This window comes from Cetorhinus maximus, chromosome 3 (assembly GCF_964194155.1).
Source record: "Cetorhinus maximus chromosome 3, sCetMax3.hap1.1, whole genome shotgun sequence".
Lineage (NCBI taxonomy): Eukaryota > Metazoa > Chordata > Chondrichthyes > Lamniformes > Cetorhinidae > Cetorhinus > Cetorhinus maximus.
This window is the reverse complement of record NC_135881.1, coordinates 107,700,537-107,719,452: the sequence shown is the minus strand read 5'-3', so window position 1 is coordinate 107,719,452 and position 18,916 is coordinate 107,700,537. Positions and strand designations below refer to the sequence as shown.

At 42.4% G+C, this 18,916-nt stretch overlaps 1 protein-coding gene across 1 annotated transcript in view; it reads left to right on the top strand.

The window, feature by feature from the left end:
- Nucleotides 1-18,531, top strand: part of LOC144678841 (cytochrome c oxidase subunit NDUFA4-like) — a 33,367-nt gene extending 14,836 nt beyond the window's left edge. Inside the window, exons 2-4 of the mRNA XM_078538815.1 lie at nucleotides 15,465-15,553; nucleotides 17,687-17,747; nucleotides 17,931-18,531. Of these exons, the coding sequence (XP_078394941.1) occupies nucleotides 15,465-15,553; nucleotides 17,687-17,747; nucleotides 17,931-17,987 (207 nt within the window). The 3' untranslated portion in view covers nucleotides 17,988-18,531. The remainder of the gene's footprint in view (nucleotides 1-15,464; nucleotides 15,554-17,686; nucleotides 17,748-17,930) is intronic.
- The last annotated feature ends 385 nt before the right edge of the window (nucleotides 18,532-18,916 follow it).

The window sequence follows — 18,916 nt, the reverse complement described above, 5'->3', positions numbered from 1 at the left end:
CATTCTCAAAAGATTTTTAACTTCCTGCAGCCAATCTTTGGGAAAACCAAAGTTATCCTTTTTTAGCCTCCATACAAACTTCACTCCTTTGCCACAGAATCCATCTTCTCCTCAGCTGCCGTATCAGAATACCTATTACCTAATCCACGTTGGCTCCAAGACCCCCTACCCCCAAGTCCAATGGATTTTAAATTCTTGTCCCTATATTTAATTCCCTCCATGACCTCATACCTCCTTATCCCTGTGACATCCTCCAACTCTAACAAGTTCTTCCAACTCTCCATTCCTCTGAGTCTGATCTCTTATGCATTTCCTTCTTCAGACCAAGTGGCAGCAGTGTCTTAAACCACTTAACTTCACCGTCTGGGCTTTCCTCTCAAAACTTTTTTACCCTCTCCTTTTGAGGCCTTCCTTGGTCTTTGACCAGGCTTTAGGTCACCCTTTCTACGGTGTTCCATTTTCACTCACGTTTATGAACCACCTTGGAATTTATTTTATGTTATGGGTGCTATATAGATGCAAATTGCAGTAAGAGGCTGTTGAATTAGACACATGATGGCAGCATTGATGTAGTAACAACTAGAAAGCTTTCACTGTACAGTGTTAAAGCTAACATCGAAAAGGTTCATATGGAGAGTATCAAAGGGGTAGTGAATAACGTTCTGCAGTCATGATATAGTTTCACACTGAACCACTGAGAAAGTTAGCAGAAGCCAATTTTGTAAAATACAATGCATTTTATTTCTGCAATTGCAAATATCATAACTTTATTTAAAAATTGCCTGTAATGTAATAAAGCATCCCAAGGCACTTCACAGGAACATTATAAAACAAAATATGACACCGAGCCACATAAGGAGGTAGCCAAAGGCTTGGTCAAAGAGGTAGGTTTTAAGGAGCCTCTTAAAAGAGGGAAGTGAAGTAGAGAGGTGGAGAGATGTAGGGAGGATATTCCAGAGCTTGGGGCCTAGGCAGCTGAAGGTGTGGCTACCAGTAAAATTATGGATGCTTAAGAGGCCAGAATTTGAGCACAGGTATCTTCAAAAGTTGTGGGGCTGGAGGAGATTACAGAGATGGGGAGGGGCAAAGTCATGGAAGGATTTGAAAATGTGGAAGACAATTTTAAAATCCAGATGTTGCTTGACTGGGAGCCGGTGTAGCTCAGTGAGCATAGGGGTGACAGGGGAACAGGACTTGCTGCAAGTTAAGACATGGACTGAAGAGTTTTGGATGGCCTGAAGATTACAGAGGTAAGATGTAGGAGACCAGCAAGGAGTGCATTTGAATAGTCAAGTCTCAAGGTAACGAAGGCATGAATGAGGATTTCAGCAGCAGTGGACCTTATACAACAGTAAAGTTAGCTGATGTTACAGAGATGGGAATAGTTTACCTTTGTCACAGTAACATAGGATGTCATTGGTGACTTTAAGAGCTGTCTCTGTACTGGGGCAGGGACGGAAACCTGATTGGAACGATTCAAACATGGAGTAGCTGTAATACATTATTATAAAAGTAGTTACAAATGTATCCTGAGCACATTGTATGCTCCATGTATGCTGCCCTGTTCACTCATTGCCCCTATCTTCATTCAGCTTTATAAAAACTACTTTTGGGATGTAAGCGGGACTGGCAAGGGCAACATTTTTTGCCCATCCATAATTTCCTTTGAGAAGGTGGTGGTGAACCACCTTTTTGAACTGTTGCAGTCCATATTAAATAGGAGGAAGTTCCAGGATTTTGATACGATGACTGTGAAGGAATGGCGATTTAGTTCCATGTCAGGGTGGTGTGTGACTTGGAGGGGAACTTGCAGGTGGTGGTTTTCTCATGTGTTTGCTGCCCTTGTCCTTCCACATGGTAGAAGTCAAGGGTTTGGAAGGTGTTTCGATCTGTTAGGGACTGTTAACATTTAAAAAGAAATTTGAATACCTCATTTTAACCAATTGAACTGTGCCCCAAGATTTCATGTAACAAAACAAACTTTATTGTATATAAAAGAATTAAACAAGGGAAATATGATTAAGTTAATATTATAGCTTATAACTACAGGTTTACTTCTTACTTCTCACAAGCATTCTCTTGTAAATAACTTTAAGATGTGTCTTACTTCTGTAGGGACCCCCTATAAGCATGCTTCAGTCCTCTGGAGAATTCTCCTCGGCTCCAGCTATTTAAAACTTTAATTTACCATCCCTTGACTCTGGATGCCCCAGTCCCTTGTTCTGATTACTTTTCAATACTTCCAAGCTAATTCAACTGATTACTTTCTTTAGCAATAAGACACTGAGGTCCACTGTAGGTTCTCCCACTAACTTCAAACTAGGCAATCTTCCAGCTTCTGTTCCCTCACAATATTCAAGATTGAGATTAAGCCTCAGCGCCTTCCACATGGTTAATGGCGAAATTAGTGTTTTACTCTGCTTACAGTGCAGGTCTATCTAAATGTAATTTACTTTGGCTATCTTCTCTGAGTGAGCTGCAAACTGCACACACTAGTTCCAAGCTGCAACTAACTCTCCCAGCAAACACCCAGATAAATTCAAACTAGAAAACCTTCCTAAGCTTCACCCATCTCCATGATGACATAGCCTGTTCTGAGCGGTTCTCAAACCAACCTTTTAAATTAATCATCCCTCATTTACAATTTATTTTTTGCTCTGATGAAGTAAATAGCTTTTACAACCTTCCAGTGTCTGCTGAATGCTTTTAAACTAATTTAGCTCAACCTCCCAAAACAAAACATCCCTTTGAACTGCCATTACTGCAAACTTTGCCGACATTACATCTCCAGCTCTTTAGCTAAGTGAGCCCACCTGCTGTTTTATGGCTCTGTCTTTTCTGACTTAATTAAACAAATGTGGGTCACCTTTTAAACTGTCATTTCTTGAGGCTTTCTGGTAATCTGTGAAGCCTCAACATTTTAATTGCCTTACCTTTCGAGCTGTTAACCTAAGGCAACATGGCCCCCAACCTTTTGAGAGGAATAGGCTCCAAGCTTGCTTTAATTGCATTTATCCCTTTTCTGCAGTGAAATTTTAATTCTTAAAACTAAAAAATATATTTTAAAATTCACGAACCATGAACTAGATATTTGCAACAAAGGTGCTGTCGAAGCAATCTTGCTGAGTTGCTACAATGCATCTTGTAGAAGGTGCACACTTCTGCCACTGTGCGCTGATGGTGGAGGAGTGAATATTTAAGGTGGTAGGTGGGATGCCAATCAAGTGGCAGCTTTGTCTTGGATGGTGGTGAGTTTCTTGTGTTGTCAGAGCTATACTCCCCAGGCAAGTGGTGAATATTCCATCACACTCCTGACTTGTGCCATGTAAACAATGGGACAGGCTTTGGAGAATCAGGAGGTGAGTTACTCACCACAGAATTCCCAGCCTCTGCCCTGCTCTTTTAGTCACAGTATTTACATGGCTGGTCCAATTCAGCTTCTGCTCAATGATAACCCCCAGGATGTTGATGGTAGGGATTCAGTGAAGATTGGGCCCAGGACACTATCATGAGGAACTCCTGCAGCAATGCCCTTCATGCTTTTGTTACCTCTAGACTTGACCATTCCAACGCATGTCAAGCTGGTGTCTGTAAACTTGAGGTCATCCAAAACTCTGCTGCCTGTATCTTAACTAGCAACAAGTCCCATTCCCCTATTAACCTTGTACTCACCGACCTACATTGCCTCATGGCCAAGTAACATATTGATTTTAAAATTATCATTCTTGTTTTCAAGTCCCTTCATGGCCTTGCCCATCCCTAGATCTATAATCTCCTGCAGCCCACAAACCAGAGATATCTGCGCTTCTCTAATTCTGGCCTTTTGTGTATTCCCAATTTTAATTGCTCCATGGTTGGTGGTTGTGCCTTCAGTTTCCTAGGCCCCAAGCTCTGGAGTACCCCCACGCCGCCCCCCTACACCTCTTTGCCTCTCTATGTCACTTTCCTCCTGTAAGCCACTCCTTAAAACCTACCTCTTTGACCAAGCTTTTGATCATATGGCCTAATATCTCTCTATGTGGCTCAGCATGATGCTTGTTTTATAATGCTCCTGTGAAGCACCTTGGGACATTAAAGGTGCTTATAAATATAAGTTGTTGTTGTCCTGGGCCTGAGATGATTAGTCTGCAACAACCACAACTGTCCCCCTTTTGGCTCGAACTGTAGAGAGTTTTCCTTTTGATTCCCGCAGATTTCAATTTTGCCAGGGCTCTTTGATGCCACACTTGGTCAAATGCTTCAGTGATGTCAAGGGCAGACATTCCCACCTCACCTCGAATTCATCTCTTTTGCCCATGTTTGACTTAGTCCTCTAGTGTATCACATTTACAATTCTTATCTGTATTTATAAACCCCTCTATCATTTCACTTTGCCTACCATTGTATTTTTCTCCAGCTTCCTCAATGTTCTGCTCCTTTTGTGCATTTTACCCTTATCTTTTGTGCCATCATTGGTGGCAAAGCATGCAGCTGCCTCAGCTCTACTAATTTTGGAATTCATTACTTAATCTCTCTGCTGCTTAACCTCTTTATTCAACTTCAAAACAATTCAAGACTCCTCTTTCACCAGGTTTTATGTAACACTTTTTAATCTTCCCATTTCTAGAGAGCATTTGAGAATAAGTTACATTTGGGCGAGAAGGTGACACGGTGATAATGTCACTGGACTAGCAATCCAGAAGCCTGGGCTAATGCTCTGGGAACATGGGTTCAAATCCTACCATGGCAGCTGGTAAAATTTGAATTCAGTTAAAAAACATGGAATATAAAGCTCGTCTCTAATAGTTTCACGGTCACTATTATTGATTATTGTAAAACCCCATCTGGTTTCAATAATGTCCCTCAGGGAATGAAATTTGCCATCTTTACCTGGTCTGGCCTACATGTGACTCCAGACTCTCAGCAATGTGGTTGACTCTTAACTGCCCTCCGTAATGATAATTAGGGATGAGCAGCAAATACTGGCCTTGCCAGCAACACCCATATCCCATGAAAGAATAAAGGATGTTTTCACACAATAGATTTGCAAAGTTGTTTTTTGAATGCTGCAATGTCAGGTGAGAGTGACTGCCCTTGACGTCAAGGCAGTACTTGACCCATTGTGGCACCAGGGACTCCGAGAAAAACTGTAGTCAATAGGAATTTGGGAAAAACTCTCTGCTGGTTGGAATCATACCTAGCACAAAGAAAGAGGGTATTGGTTGTGGTTGTTGGAGGTCAATCATCTAAGTTCCAGAATATCACTGCAGGAGTTCCTCGGGATAGTGTCCTAGGCCCAACCATCTTCAGCTCCTTCATGAATGACATTCCTTCCCTCATAAGGTCAGATGTGGGGATGTTCGCTGATGATTGCACAATGTTCAGCACCATTTGTGACTCCTCAGATACTGAAGCAGCCCATGTCCAAATACAGCAAGACTTGGACAATATCCAGGCTTGGGCTGATAAGTGTCAAGGAACATTCGCGCCACAGAAGTGCCAGGCAATGAGCATCTCCAACATGAGAACATCTAACCACTGGCCCTTGACATTCAAAGGCATTACCATCGCTGAATCCCCTGCTATCAACATCCTGGGGCAGTTAGCATTGATCAAAAACTGAACTGGACTAGCCATATAAATACTGTGGCTACAAGAGCAGGTCAGAGGCTAGGAATGCTACGGCGAGTAACTCACCACCTGACTCCCCAAAGCCAGTCCACCATCTACAAGGCACAAGTCAGGAGTGTGATGGAATGCTCTCCACTTGCCTGGATGAGTGCAGCCCCAACAACACTCAAGGAGCTTGACAACATCCAGGACAAAGCAGAGCGCTTGATTGGCACCCCATCAACAAACATTCACTCTCTCCACCACCGATGCACAGTGGCAGCAGTGTGTACCATCTGCAAGATGTACTTCAGGAACTCACCAAGCCTCCTTAGACAGCACCTTCCAAATCCATGAACAATATCATCTAGAAGGACAAGAGCAGCAGACACATGGGTACACCACCACCTGGAAGTTCCCCTCCAAGCCACTCACCATCTTGACTTGGAACTACATCGCCGTTCCTTCACTGCTGCTGGGCCAAAATCCAGGAACTCCCTCCCTAACAGCACTGTGGGTGTACCTACCAATTGAATAAAAAAAGGTTTTGTTTCATATTCTTTCATGGGATGTGGGCATCACTGGCTAGGCCAGCATTTATCGCCCATCCCCAATTGCCCTTGAGAAGGTGGTGGTGAGCTGCCTTCTTGAACTGCTGCAGCCCATGTGGTGTTTGTACATCCACAGTACGTTAGGGAGAGTGTTCCAGGATTTTGACTCAGCGGCAATGAAGGAATGGTGATATCGTTCCACGTCAGGATGGTGAGTGGCTTGGAGGGGAGCTTCCAGATGGTGGTGTTCTCATGTGTCTGCTGCCTTTGTCCTTCTAGCTGTAGAGGCTGCAGGATTGGAAGCTGCTGTTGAAGGAGCCTTGGTGAGTTGCTGCAGTGCACTTGTAGATGGTACACACTGCTACCACTATGTGCTGGTGGTGGAGGGAGTGAATGTTTAGAGTGGTGTATGGGTGGCAATCAAGCAAGGTGCTTTGCCCTGGATGGTGTCACGCTTCTTGAGTGTTGTTGGAGCTGCAGTAATCTAGGCAAGAGGAAAGCATTCCATCACACTACTGACTCGTGCCTTTGTAAATGGTGGAGAGGCTTTGGAGAGTCAGGAGGTAAGTTATTCTCCACAAAATTCCCAGCCTCTGACCTGCTCTTGTAGCCATAGTATTTATATAGTTCAATCTAGTTCAATTTTTGGTCAATGGTCACCCCCAGGATGTTGATAGTGGGGGATGCAGCCATTGAATGTCAAGGGGAGATAGTTAGTTTCTGTCTTGTTGGAGATGGGCATTGCCTGGCACTTCTATGGCATGAATGTTACTTGCCAATTATCAGCCCAAGCCTGAATCCAGGCCTTGCTGTATATGAGCACGGACTGCTTCAATATCTGAAAATTATGCAATCATTAGTGAACATCCCCACTTCTGATTATATGGAAGAAAAGTTGGTGAAACAGCTGAAGATGGTTGGGCTGAGGAGAGGCCACTGCCCTGAGGAACTGCTGCAGTGATGTCCTGGGACTAAGATGATTGATCTCCAACAACCATAACCATCTTTTTGTGCTAGGTATGACTCCAACCAGTGGAGAGTTTTCCCTCTGATTCCCATTGACTCCAGTTTTGTTCAGGCTCCTTGATGCCACATCCAGTTAAATGCTGCCTTCACTTTACTTCACCTCTGGAATTCAGCTCTTTTGTGCATGTTTGGCCAAGGCTGTATTGAGATCAGGAGCTGAGTGGCCCTGGCGGATGCCAAACTGGGTGTAAGTGAGCAGATTATTGCTGAGTAAGTGCAGCTTGATAGCACTGTTAAGACACTTTCCATCACTTTGATAAACAAGAGTAGACCGTTGGGGCGGTAATTGGCTGGGTTGGACTTGTCCTGCTTTTTTTGGACAGGACGTACCTGGGCAATTTTCCACATTGCTGGGTAGGTGCTGGTGTTGTAGCTGTACTGGAACAGCTTTGCTGAGGGCGCAGCTAGTTCAGGAGCACAAATCTTCAGTACTATTGCTGGAATGTTATCGGGACCTTTGCAGTATCCAGTGCCTTCAGCAATGTCTTAATATCATGTGGAGTGAATCGAATTGGCTGAAGTCAGGAGGAGGTCGGGATGGATCATCCACTTGGTGCTTCTGGCTGAAGATTGTTGCAAATGCTTCAGCCTTGTCTTTTGCACTGATGTGCTAGGCTCCCCCAACATTAAGGATGGGAAAATTTGTGCAGCCTTCTGCTGCTAATTGTTTAATTGTCCACCACCATTCATGACTAGATGTGGCAGGTCTGTTGAGCTTCGATCTGATCAGTTGGTTGTGGGATCAATTAGCTCTGTCTATCTTGTGCTTCTTTTGCTGTTTGGCATGAAAGAAGTCCTGTGTTGTAGCTTCACCAGGTTGACACCTCATTTTTAGGTATGTCTGGTACTGCTCCTGGCACGCCCTCTTGCACTCTTCATTGAACCAGGGCAATCATCCAGCTTGGTGGTAAAGATCGAGTGGGGGATATGCCTGGCCATGAGGTTATAGGTTGTAGTTGAAACAATTCTGCTGCTGCAGACGGTCCATAGCGTCTCATGGTTGCGCAATCTTGAGTTGCTAGATCTGTTTGAAATCTATCCCATTTAGCATGGTGGTAGTGCCACAGAGCACAATGGAGGGTATCCTCAATGTGAAAGCAGGACTTCGCCTTCACAAGGACTGTGCAGTGGTCACTCCTACTGATACTGTCATGTACAGTTGTATCTGTAACAAATAAAATGGCGTGGACAAAGTCACGTAGGTTTTTCCCTCTTGTTGGCTCCCTCATCACCTGCTGCAGACCCAGTCTAGCAGCTTTGTCCTTTAGGACTCGGCCAGCTTGGACAGTACTGGTGCTAGCAAGCCACTCTTGGTGATGGACATTGAAGTCCCACATCCAGAGTACATTCAGTGTGCTAGCCACACTCTGTGCTTCATCTAAGTGGTGTTCAACATGGAGGAGCATGGAATCATCAACTGAGGGGTAGGGGACAGTGCGTTAGTTGTAATCAGCAGGAGGTTTCCTTGCCCATGTCTGACCTGATGTAAACCAAGTCAATGTTTGGGGCTCCCAAACAAAGAACAAATCCTTCCCAACTGTATGCCACTGTGCCACCATTTCGGGAGATGGTGATATCTGGGACATTGTCAGTAAGGTATGATTCCATGAGTTTGATTATGTTAGGCTGTTTCTTGACTAAACTGTGAGACAGCTCACCCAATTTTGGCATAAGCCCCCAGATGTTAGCAGGTCTTTGCAGGGTCGATAGAGCTGTGTTTGCCGGTGTCGGTGCCTAGGTCGATGGTGGAAGGTTCATCTGGTTTCATTCCTTTTTGTTGGTTTTGTTGCAGTTTTGAAACAACTAAGTGACTTGTTAGGCCAAGGCAGAGGGCATATAAGGTCTACATTGCTGTGGGTCTGGAGTCACATGTAGGCCAGACCAGGAAAGACAGCAGATTTCCTTTCTTAAAGGACATTATTGAAAAGGGGTTTTTAACTACAATCGACAATGACTTCATGGTCACTATTGCCAAGACTAGTTTTTTTATTTAATTCCCGATTTAGTATCTGATCAGCTGGTGGGATTCGAACCCATGCCCTTAGAACATTAATCTGGGCCTCTGGATTACTATTCTGGCGACATTACCACTATGCTGCCACCTCCTCTCAAATGTTAAGGAGCAACCTGTTATTATAGTTTATAATGACCAGGGATATTCATTATTTTGTCTCTAGCCTGATAATTCAGAAAAAGACACATCTTATGGTGGGGTGTTATGACCGATGCAGTTGGTAAAGCTGTTATTTAAAAATCCCAGAGGGAAACTTTAAACAACTGTCATAACCTATAATTTTAAGTGTTATGTTTGAGATGCAACTCTAAATTCAGGAATCAGATCACCAGTTCTCGAAGTTTTACATTAAACTAAATGAAACATTTTATTAATTTACACAGGTTAAAATATATATACACATGGCTTCAAATTACTATCGTAACTTTTAAGAATTCCCAAACTAATCTCCATTAAGGCAACAACAACCCATAGACTTAACCAGACACTAGGCAAAGCATTTTCACCTTTCAAATTCTAAATGAGGTTCTTTTCACTTTGGTTCCTGTGGAGCCAGTTGGAGGCTTACAACTGCCTTTGATCTCATATTGCCTCTGCCCTGCATGCACAACACTGCTGAAGTTACAAGCAATGAGCAGTGCTAGGTATAAGTTCTCATTGTATCATCAACCTCCTGAACTAAACCTCTCTAACAATGAAACCCCTTTCATAGTACCAGTTTTATTAGTAATATAAACATATTGCTTGGTATCTGCTAGATAGGTGTCAGTTTTTTCACCCCATTTCTTGAATGCTCTATTCAAAAAATGCAAATACACTCTCTCTTACATATCAAAACTAATACACATCAAAGCACCCAGACTAGCTGTCTTTAATCCAATTAAGCCACACCCACAGATTAAACCTCTATTTTAAAAGAAAAATATTTTCCAAAATATTATATACATTAATAGATTCATGACACGGGGTGATTTAGTCATGTGATACATGCCTGCTCAGAATATATTCTAGGGAGAGGGGCAATCCATTTGGTTGATAGGCTGACTGGCCACTGCTTGAATAGGGAAGGAATAGGATGGCTTGCCATTCTTGTGAATACCAGGAGCATTGTGAGAAAGAGACACATGGGCATGCGGGCATGTTTTAACCAGCCGCCTGAAGTATAGGCTTTGGGCCCGGAACTGAAGCCTAACGTTCAGAAGAACATTGTTTGCTGTTAGAACTTTTCTAGAAATAAAATTAAGGCCAGAATAAGAAAGTTATCCCACTACTACCACTCCACCAGTACCTGCTATTGCGTTACAGCCAGCTAGCCCAGATTTCTGCCATACCGAGGTGGTGCAGTCCAAGCAGGGCCTTCTAGGGCCAGAGCTGCTCAAGAATATCCTGCAAGGCTATCTGTGGCCTCCCCCACTGAATGTCAGCACCCTTCTGCCAGCTGTGATGCAGCCACTGGCCTCCCACTTTGTAGGAGCATTAGGTCAGGTAAAAACACCTGGAAGACAGGTAATAAGGAGATGCATGAGGGTGATTATTTGACTTTTGCTTGGAACATTGGTTGATTTGTTTGATAAAGTTGATTTGGAATGGTTCTTTTGTGGAAAATTTTTTTTCTGCATTGTTGCCACTGATGGGCAGTAACAAAGGGAAAGTAAGGTGTGAGGCAGTTTTTAAGATAAATTGGTTTGTGTCCACTGGTACCACAGTTGGATGAGCTGATCATGGACAGCCCATCCCAAAAGGCAATATGTTGGTTGCCTTCTCAGCTGTCTGCCGTATACTGGTGGCAAAGACTGTGCAGGACCATGATAAATTGTGAACAAGCTCTGGAGGGTAATGTGGGACTCCTCCGGAGCGATCCAGGCAGCAGAGGCATTGTCTGTACACTCCAGTGGTCTGCTTGATGATGTTTCTTGTGGCAGCGTGGCTTGCATTATATGCAGCTGCCCAGATGTGGCTAGTTTGCACACCAGATTCATGAGGCAGGTGGTCAATGGATAGCCTATGTTGACCTGTCCAACCACTGAGGGTTCTATTGTTATACTCCTCTACTAAGCTATCATTTAATAGATATTGCATAGGTTGGGCACACTTCTGAATGTGCAAAATCTGAAGGAGTAATCAGCACTGCTATACCAAAGAAAATGCATAAGGCAAACTTAAAAATTATACAAATAGGAGTAGCCCATTTTGCCCCTGTTCTGCCATTTGGTTAGGTAATGGCTGATCTGTACCTTAACTCCATTTACCTACCCTTACTTCATATATATAACTTGGTATCCTTACTCACCAAAGATCTGTTGATCTCGGTCTTGATTACTTCAATTGACCTAGCATGTAGTGTCTTTTAGGGGAGAGAGTTCCAGATTTCCACCATTCTGTGAAAAAATGCTTCCTGAATTCATCCCTAAATGGCTTAACTAATTTTATGATTATGCTCTCTTTATTCGAGATTCCCCAGTCAGAGGAAATATACCCTATCCAATCCCTTTATGGATTTAAACATCTCGATTTAGATTACCCATCAACCTTCTAAACTCTGGGAAAAACAATCCAAGTTTATACGACCTGTCTTGATAACTTAACTCTCTAAATCCTGATATTCTGATTAATCTACATTGTACCCCATCCAAGACCGATAGATGTTTCCTGAAGTTCAATGCTCAAAACTTACACCTGATGGGGCCTGACCAAGGCTCTGTACAGCTGGTTCATCGCTTTCTCATTTTTGAAGCCCAGCCCCCTTGAGCTAAAAACCAATATTCCATTAGCTTTTTGATTACTTTTTGTACCTGTGCACAAACTTGGAGTAGTAGGGTCATTTGAAACTTCAGGGGGTGGTCATCCCTGCCCTTTTGGAAGTCACTCCAGGCTCAGGTAAGGGTCCCATGCTCAGGGCTATGAGCCATGGTCAATGGCAGAACCAGTAAATTTTCAGTAGTGATGGCAGAAGAGTGAGAATCTCAACGGATAATAACTGCTTACAGGTGGAGGATCCTTCGGGAGAGGACTTGTGTTTCCTTTGAGCAGACATGAGAAGGCAATGGGAAACCACCTCATGTATTTTTTCCCTAGTCATATTGCTCACTGTAATTGAAAGTTGGAGCCTCCTAGGAACAACTGAAGAAGAAAACGCAAGACCTCAAGGTGTGGAGAAATGAGCAGGGAACCTGCCCTTAGGCAGATCACCACCACTACCAGCTTTTCATGATTTGTGTACACCCCAATCCCTTTCTTTCTTCACAGCTCCTAGTTTCGGGCCATTAATAAAATAATCTGATTTATCTTTCTCAGATCCAAATCGGATAACCCCTCATTCCCCCACATTGAATAGGTTTTAGCCCACTCACTTAATCTGTGCATTTTGCTTTGTAACTTCTAGCACTCTCCACATAAGTTACCCCCTAACTTAATTAATATCAGCAAGCTGGTATATAATTTTAGTCTTTCATCTAGGTTATTAATATATACCTGGTGAATAGCTTATGCCCCAGTATAGATTCCTGGGAAAACCACTTGTGTCACATCCCGCCAATCAGACAATATTCCCTTTAACCCTATTCTCTGACTTCTACATTTCAACCATTATTGGCCTGTGCTCCAGTGATTCCATGTTCTTTTATTTTTGCTGATAATTTGTTGTGTGGAACATTATCAAATGCCTTCTGGAAGTCCATGTAGACAGCACCCATAGACACTTCACTATGCTGCTTGTAAGTGACTTTGTCAAAAAAAATTAAACTAGTTTAATCAGCCATTCCAATCACAAATCATTGCTGATGCTCTTTAATCAGGTAATTTTTTATTTATGTGATTTGAACTTAGACATGAATGGAATTCTATCAAAAAGTTTTCTAATGATAGCAAATTGGGAGGATTACGGATATGGACTCGAAATGTCAACTCTGTTTCTCTCCACAGATGCTGTCAGTCTTGCTGAGTTTGCCAGCATTTTCTGTTTTGTTTCAGATTTCCAGCATCCGCAGCATTTTGCCTTTACCCCTGCAAAGGCTGCTGTGCTGAAATTGATTTCTAACCACAGCCAGTCCCAGTGTAAGAGTCTGTAGAAAGACCGTGGGCAAGTGTGAGTGTGAAAAAGCAGCTGGCACCACTACTTTGCTGCTGACCACAAAATTAGACCATTAATGCCAAGGTACAGATATGGTCAATATTTACTAGAGCAAAAGCAGGGATAACAAATTGCAGTTGTGATGTAATACTTGAAAAAATGAGTAAGTTTTACTGGAATAGAGAAGGTTAGGGTGATTTAATGGAGATTTTCAAAATTATGAAAGAGTAATTAGTGAAGGATTTCTTTCCACTAGTTATAAAATCATTAACTAGAGAGCAATAGATTCCAAATTACCATTACCTGAACAAAGACAGAATTTAGAAACTGATTCTCAGTGTAAAAGATGTACAACAAATAGTTATTGAAGGAATGTTATTTAAAGGGAGCTGGATAAATATTTGAAGAACGATATAGGCCAAGGACAGTCAGATTAGAGTCCAACTGAAGAATGCACATCCAGTGGGTTGAATGGCTGTTTTCTATACATTAAATTCTATGTTTCTGAAACCATTGACCATTTACCAAAAATTTCAAACCCTTTTTTTCCCCTGTTGCCCCAAAAAGTTCGGTTTCTGTAAGAGACTAAAAGTTGAAATATTTTTGAGAAAAAAGGGTTATGCAGTGAACAATAACACAATTGTTGGGGAAGCTAGCCTGGAGGATTTACTGACCTCAGGGTTGTAAGCGCTCTGTGTTCTGTATTCCGTCAATAGTACTGAAGACATGCTCCAGAACTTGTTGCGCCGCTAGCCAGGATGTTCCAGTACGTGACAAAACTGGCATCCACCTGGCAATGTGGAAAATTGCCCAGGTATGCCCTATACACACCAGGACAAATCCAACCTGGACCAATTACCACCCCAACAGTCTATTCTCGACATCAGTAAAGTGATGTAAGGAGTCGTCATAAGTGCTATCAAGCAGCATTTGCTTAGGAATAATCTGCTCACTCTGCTCAGTTTGGGCTCCGCCAGTGTCACTCAACTCCTGACCTCATTACAGCTTTGGTCCAAACATGGACAGAAGAGCTGAACTCCAGAGGTGAGGCGAGAGTGACTGGCCTTGACATCAAGGCAGCATTTGACAGAGTGTGGCATCAGGGAGCCCTAGCAAAACTGGAGTCATAGGAATTGGGGGGAAAACTCTCTGCTGGTTGGAGTCCTACCTAGCACAAAGGAAGGTTGTTGGAGGTCAATCATCTCAGGTGCTGAACATCACTGCAGTAGTTCCTCAGAGTAGTGTCCTAGGCCCAACCATCTTCAACTACTTCATCAATGGCCTTCCTTCCATCATAAGGTCAGAAGTGGGGATGTTCACTGATGATTGCACATGTGCAATCAGCAACATGTGCGACTCCTCAGATACTGAAGCAGTCCATGTCCAAATGCAGCAAGACCTGACAACATCCAGGCTTGGTAACATTCGCACCACACAAGTGCTAGGTAATGACCATCTCCAACAAGAGAGAGAGTCTAAGCATCGCCCCCTGGCATTCAATGGCATTACTATCATTGAATCCCCCACTATCAACATCCTGGTGGTGACCATTGACCGGAAACTGATCTGGACTAGCCAGATAAATATTGTAGCTACTAGAGCAGGTCAGAGGCTAGGAATACTGCAGTGAGTAACTCACTTCCTGACTCCCCAAAGACTGTCCACCATCTACAAGGCACAGGTCAGGAGTGTAATGGAATACTCACCACTTGCCTGGATGAGTGCAGCTCCAACAACACTCAGGAAGCTTGACAGCATCTAGGACAAAGCAGCCTGCTTGTTAGGCACCCCATCCACAAACATGCACTCCCTCCACCACCAATGTGCAGTGGCAGCAGTGTGTAGCATCTATAAGCTGCATTGCAGGAACTCACCAAGCCTCCTTGGAAAGCTACCTTCCAAACCTACGACCACTACCATCTAGAAGGACAAGGGCAGCAGACACATGGGAACACCACCACCTGGAAGTTAACCTCCAAGCCACTCAAAATGTATATGCAAGGCTGCATAACCATTGCAAAATGTTTATATTTCCATCAGCACACTCAAATTAAAAGTATTACTGTTGCTCTAATACTTTGTTTTAAAAACTGTTGATATTAGGACTGCCGTAATAGTGAAGTGTGAACAGTATTATTTGTTCAAAGAATTGTTTTTGAAATAATTTTATTCTACCTGAGAAAAACATAATAGCTATCTATTTTTGTTACCTTAGCTGATTCCTCTATTCTTCTTCATTGGACTTGGAGCTACTGGTGCTGGGCTTTACCTGTCACGTCTGGCAATGTTCAGCCCTGATGTTTGGTACGTGAAGTAATATATTTTGTTACTTTCTTCTATATTTATAGTTTTATAAATGAAGGCATAGAGTACAAAGCAAGGTTTAAAAAGCACTGGTTAGGCCTTCCTGGAGAATTGTCCAATTCTGGGAACCACACTTTAAGAAGGATGTTGAGGCCTTCGAGAATTTGTAGAGGAAATTTACTAGAATGTTATAAGGGTTGAAAGACTTCAGTTTACATGGAGGGATTAGAGAAACTGTAGCAGACAAGGTTAAGGGAAGATTTGATCAAGGCATTTAAAATCAAGAAAGGTTTTGATAAGGTAAAGAAGGAGAAACGATTTCCAGTGGCAGAAGGGTCAGTAACCAGAGGACACTGATCTAGGGCAATTGGTAAGAATACCAAAAGAAACATGAAAGTGGTTGTGATTTTTGGAGGGCATCATCTCAACCTCATGATATTGCTGCCGGAGTTCCCCAGGGCAGTATCCTGGGCCCAACTGACTTCAGCTACTTCATCAATGACTTTCCCTCTATCATAAGGTCGGAATGGATTGCTCGCCAATGATTGCACAAAGTTACATTTGTAATTCCACAGATAATGAAGCAATTCATGTCCCAGTGCAGTAAGACCTCAACAATACCCAAACTTTGGTCGATAAGTGACAAGTAACATTTGCGCTACTGAGTACCAGGCAATGACCACCTTCGAGTGATTCTAACCGCCTCCCCTTGATATTCAATGGTATTACTACATCATCAGGTTTCCCACCAATAGCATCCTAGGAATCTCCAAAAACTTAATTGAACCAGCCAGATAAATACTGTGGCTATAAGTAGTCAGAGACTAAGTATTCTGTGGCAAGTGACTCACCTCCTGACTTTCCAAAAGCTTTTCCAGCATCTATCAGACACAAGTTAGGAATGTGATGGAATGTTCTCTACTTGCCTGGATGAGTGCGTCTTCAACAACACTAAAAATTTCAACATCATCCTGAGCAAGACACCCCACTTGATTTGCACCCCTATCCATCATCATCAACATTCATTTCACCACTGGTTTACCATCTACAATATACACTGCAGCAACTCGCCAAGGCTTCTTTTATAGCATCTTTTAAATTCAAGATTTGTATGACCTAGGGCATATCTAGGTATATCACCACCTCCAAGTTCCCATCTAAGTTATACATTATCCTAGCACGGACGTGCACCTGTCCCTTCAACATTGCTGGGTCAAAATGCTTATAAAGGTACAATACCTCAAATTCAGCCATCTGAAAACTGGCGGCGTCTGAAACCAGACTTTTTTTTAAGTGGTCCATGAAAGAAATTTAAGTGCCATTAAATGAGTGAAAAAACTCATCACTGCATTGGCACTGTCGTGCTGAGTAGTTATCAGCTTTGCATGCCAGTCATTACCTGTGCTCTGAATGGTCAAAGCAACTTTTGATCCCGCCCAGCCCAGCCGGGAAAGTTTGGGGAGTCGCACTTCTCTGCGCAACTTTCATCTAGAGTGTTTCTCTAGTGTTCCAGTGACCTGAAATGAACACAGTTTTTAAGTTGTGGCCTTACGAAAGCACTATTCAGCTTAGTGTGACTGCCTTGGATTTAAACTTGACTGCTGTCAATCTTTATCTAATTACACTACAGGTTCTGTGAAATGCCACGGGACCTTTTTCCGAAAACCGGCAAGATCTGAAATCCAGCACGGACTTGGTCCAGAAGTTGCTACCTTTACTTGCTGTCCCCCCCACCCATAAAGCACTGTGCAAGGGTACCCTCACACAAACTGCAGCAGTTCAAGAAAGCCACTCACCACCACCTTCTGAAAGGTAGTTAGACGATTGGCAATTAATGCTGGCCTTGCCAGCGACTCCAAATCCTGTGAATAAATACATTAAAAAAAATAAGAATTGAGGAAAAGTTTTAACAGTGAGTTATGATCTGTGTGCACTGCCTAAAAAAAAATGGGGAAGGCATATTCAATAGTAAATTTCAAACATTTGTAGGACTATGGGGAAAGAACAGGGAAGTGGGACTAATTGGATAGTTCTTTCAAAGAGCTGGGACAAGCACGATGGACCGAATGGCTGCCTTCTGTGCTAATCAACCTGTGATTCTGTATAATTGTATATTTTAATTTTTTTCTTTAGCTGGGACAAAAAGAACAACCCTGAACCATGGAATAAATTGGGTTATAATCGGCAATATAAGGTAACCTGGTGGAGAGTGAATTTGTTGAAAGCATTTACTTACAGTTGCACTGTTGGAAGTAAATTTACTTCCGATCATGCATTTAAGAAAACTAAATAATAAAGCAATAGTCATGACATAATACATGAACTGTGAAATAATGGAGAAATATGCCTGCTGATTGTTTTATTCTTATTTTGACAGTTTATTGCCATAAACACTGATTATAAACAGCTGCAGAAGAATGGTCCTGACTTCTGAATGATTGTCAAAATGCCTCGCTACCTTTGCTGAAATAGCAAGATCTTTGAGAGCTAGATGCACAACACATTGTGCCTTAAGTGATTACATTTATTGATCATGTGTTCTTTTAATATTCACAAAAAGTGTAAAGCGTAGTAACTTGCTTTATGCTAACTTTGATTTTTAAACAAAATATCCTGTTTTGATCAAATGTGCTTGCTGTGATTGTTACACATATGTTATATGGATCAAGCATCAATAAAACTTTAAAATTCTCCTTGATACACTCTATTTTCAGAATACTGTAATGTTACGTAGAAAAGTGAGGTATATTTATCTGACTTAAGTGGTAATTTATAGACAACTAGTAATTCCAATTATTGAATTTGAAATATCATTGGATTCTAGGTTCCTGTAGTTAACAAAAATATGATATACAGTACCTAAACTCCAGGCTGTAAATTGTGCCTATGTAAAACTGTCCATGGAAATGTGTATGAGAGCATGAAATATTACAATGTAATTGAGCCAACAGAATAAATAAAATATATATTGTCATGAATTCTCCCTAACTTATTTAATCTCCCAGAAGAGTTAAATAACTGCAGGGTGCTGTCATTGTCCACATGATCTTATAGGGTTTGTGATCATATTTCGATGTGTCAAACCGCGGTGACCGGGACCACCTTGCTGCAGCGTGCATCTTCCGCCTTTGCAGCCAGTGAGATGCACAATCTTCCTTTGCCTGTTCTGCCTTTGAGGACTTTTTGGATTGCATTTTATCTGGCACTTTCCCCCTGATCTTGCCACCATTGCCCTAGTGGAAGCAAGGAGCTCCCAATGGCATCATTCAAGGGATCATCGGAGTGTACAAGTCTCTTCACTGCGTCCAGTTGGCAATTCATGGAGAAGGTAACTACAGGTAAAAGTTCCAAGTAAAGAAAATT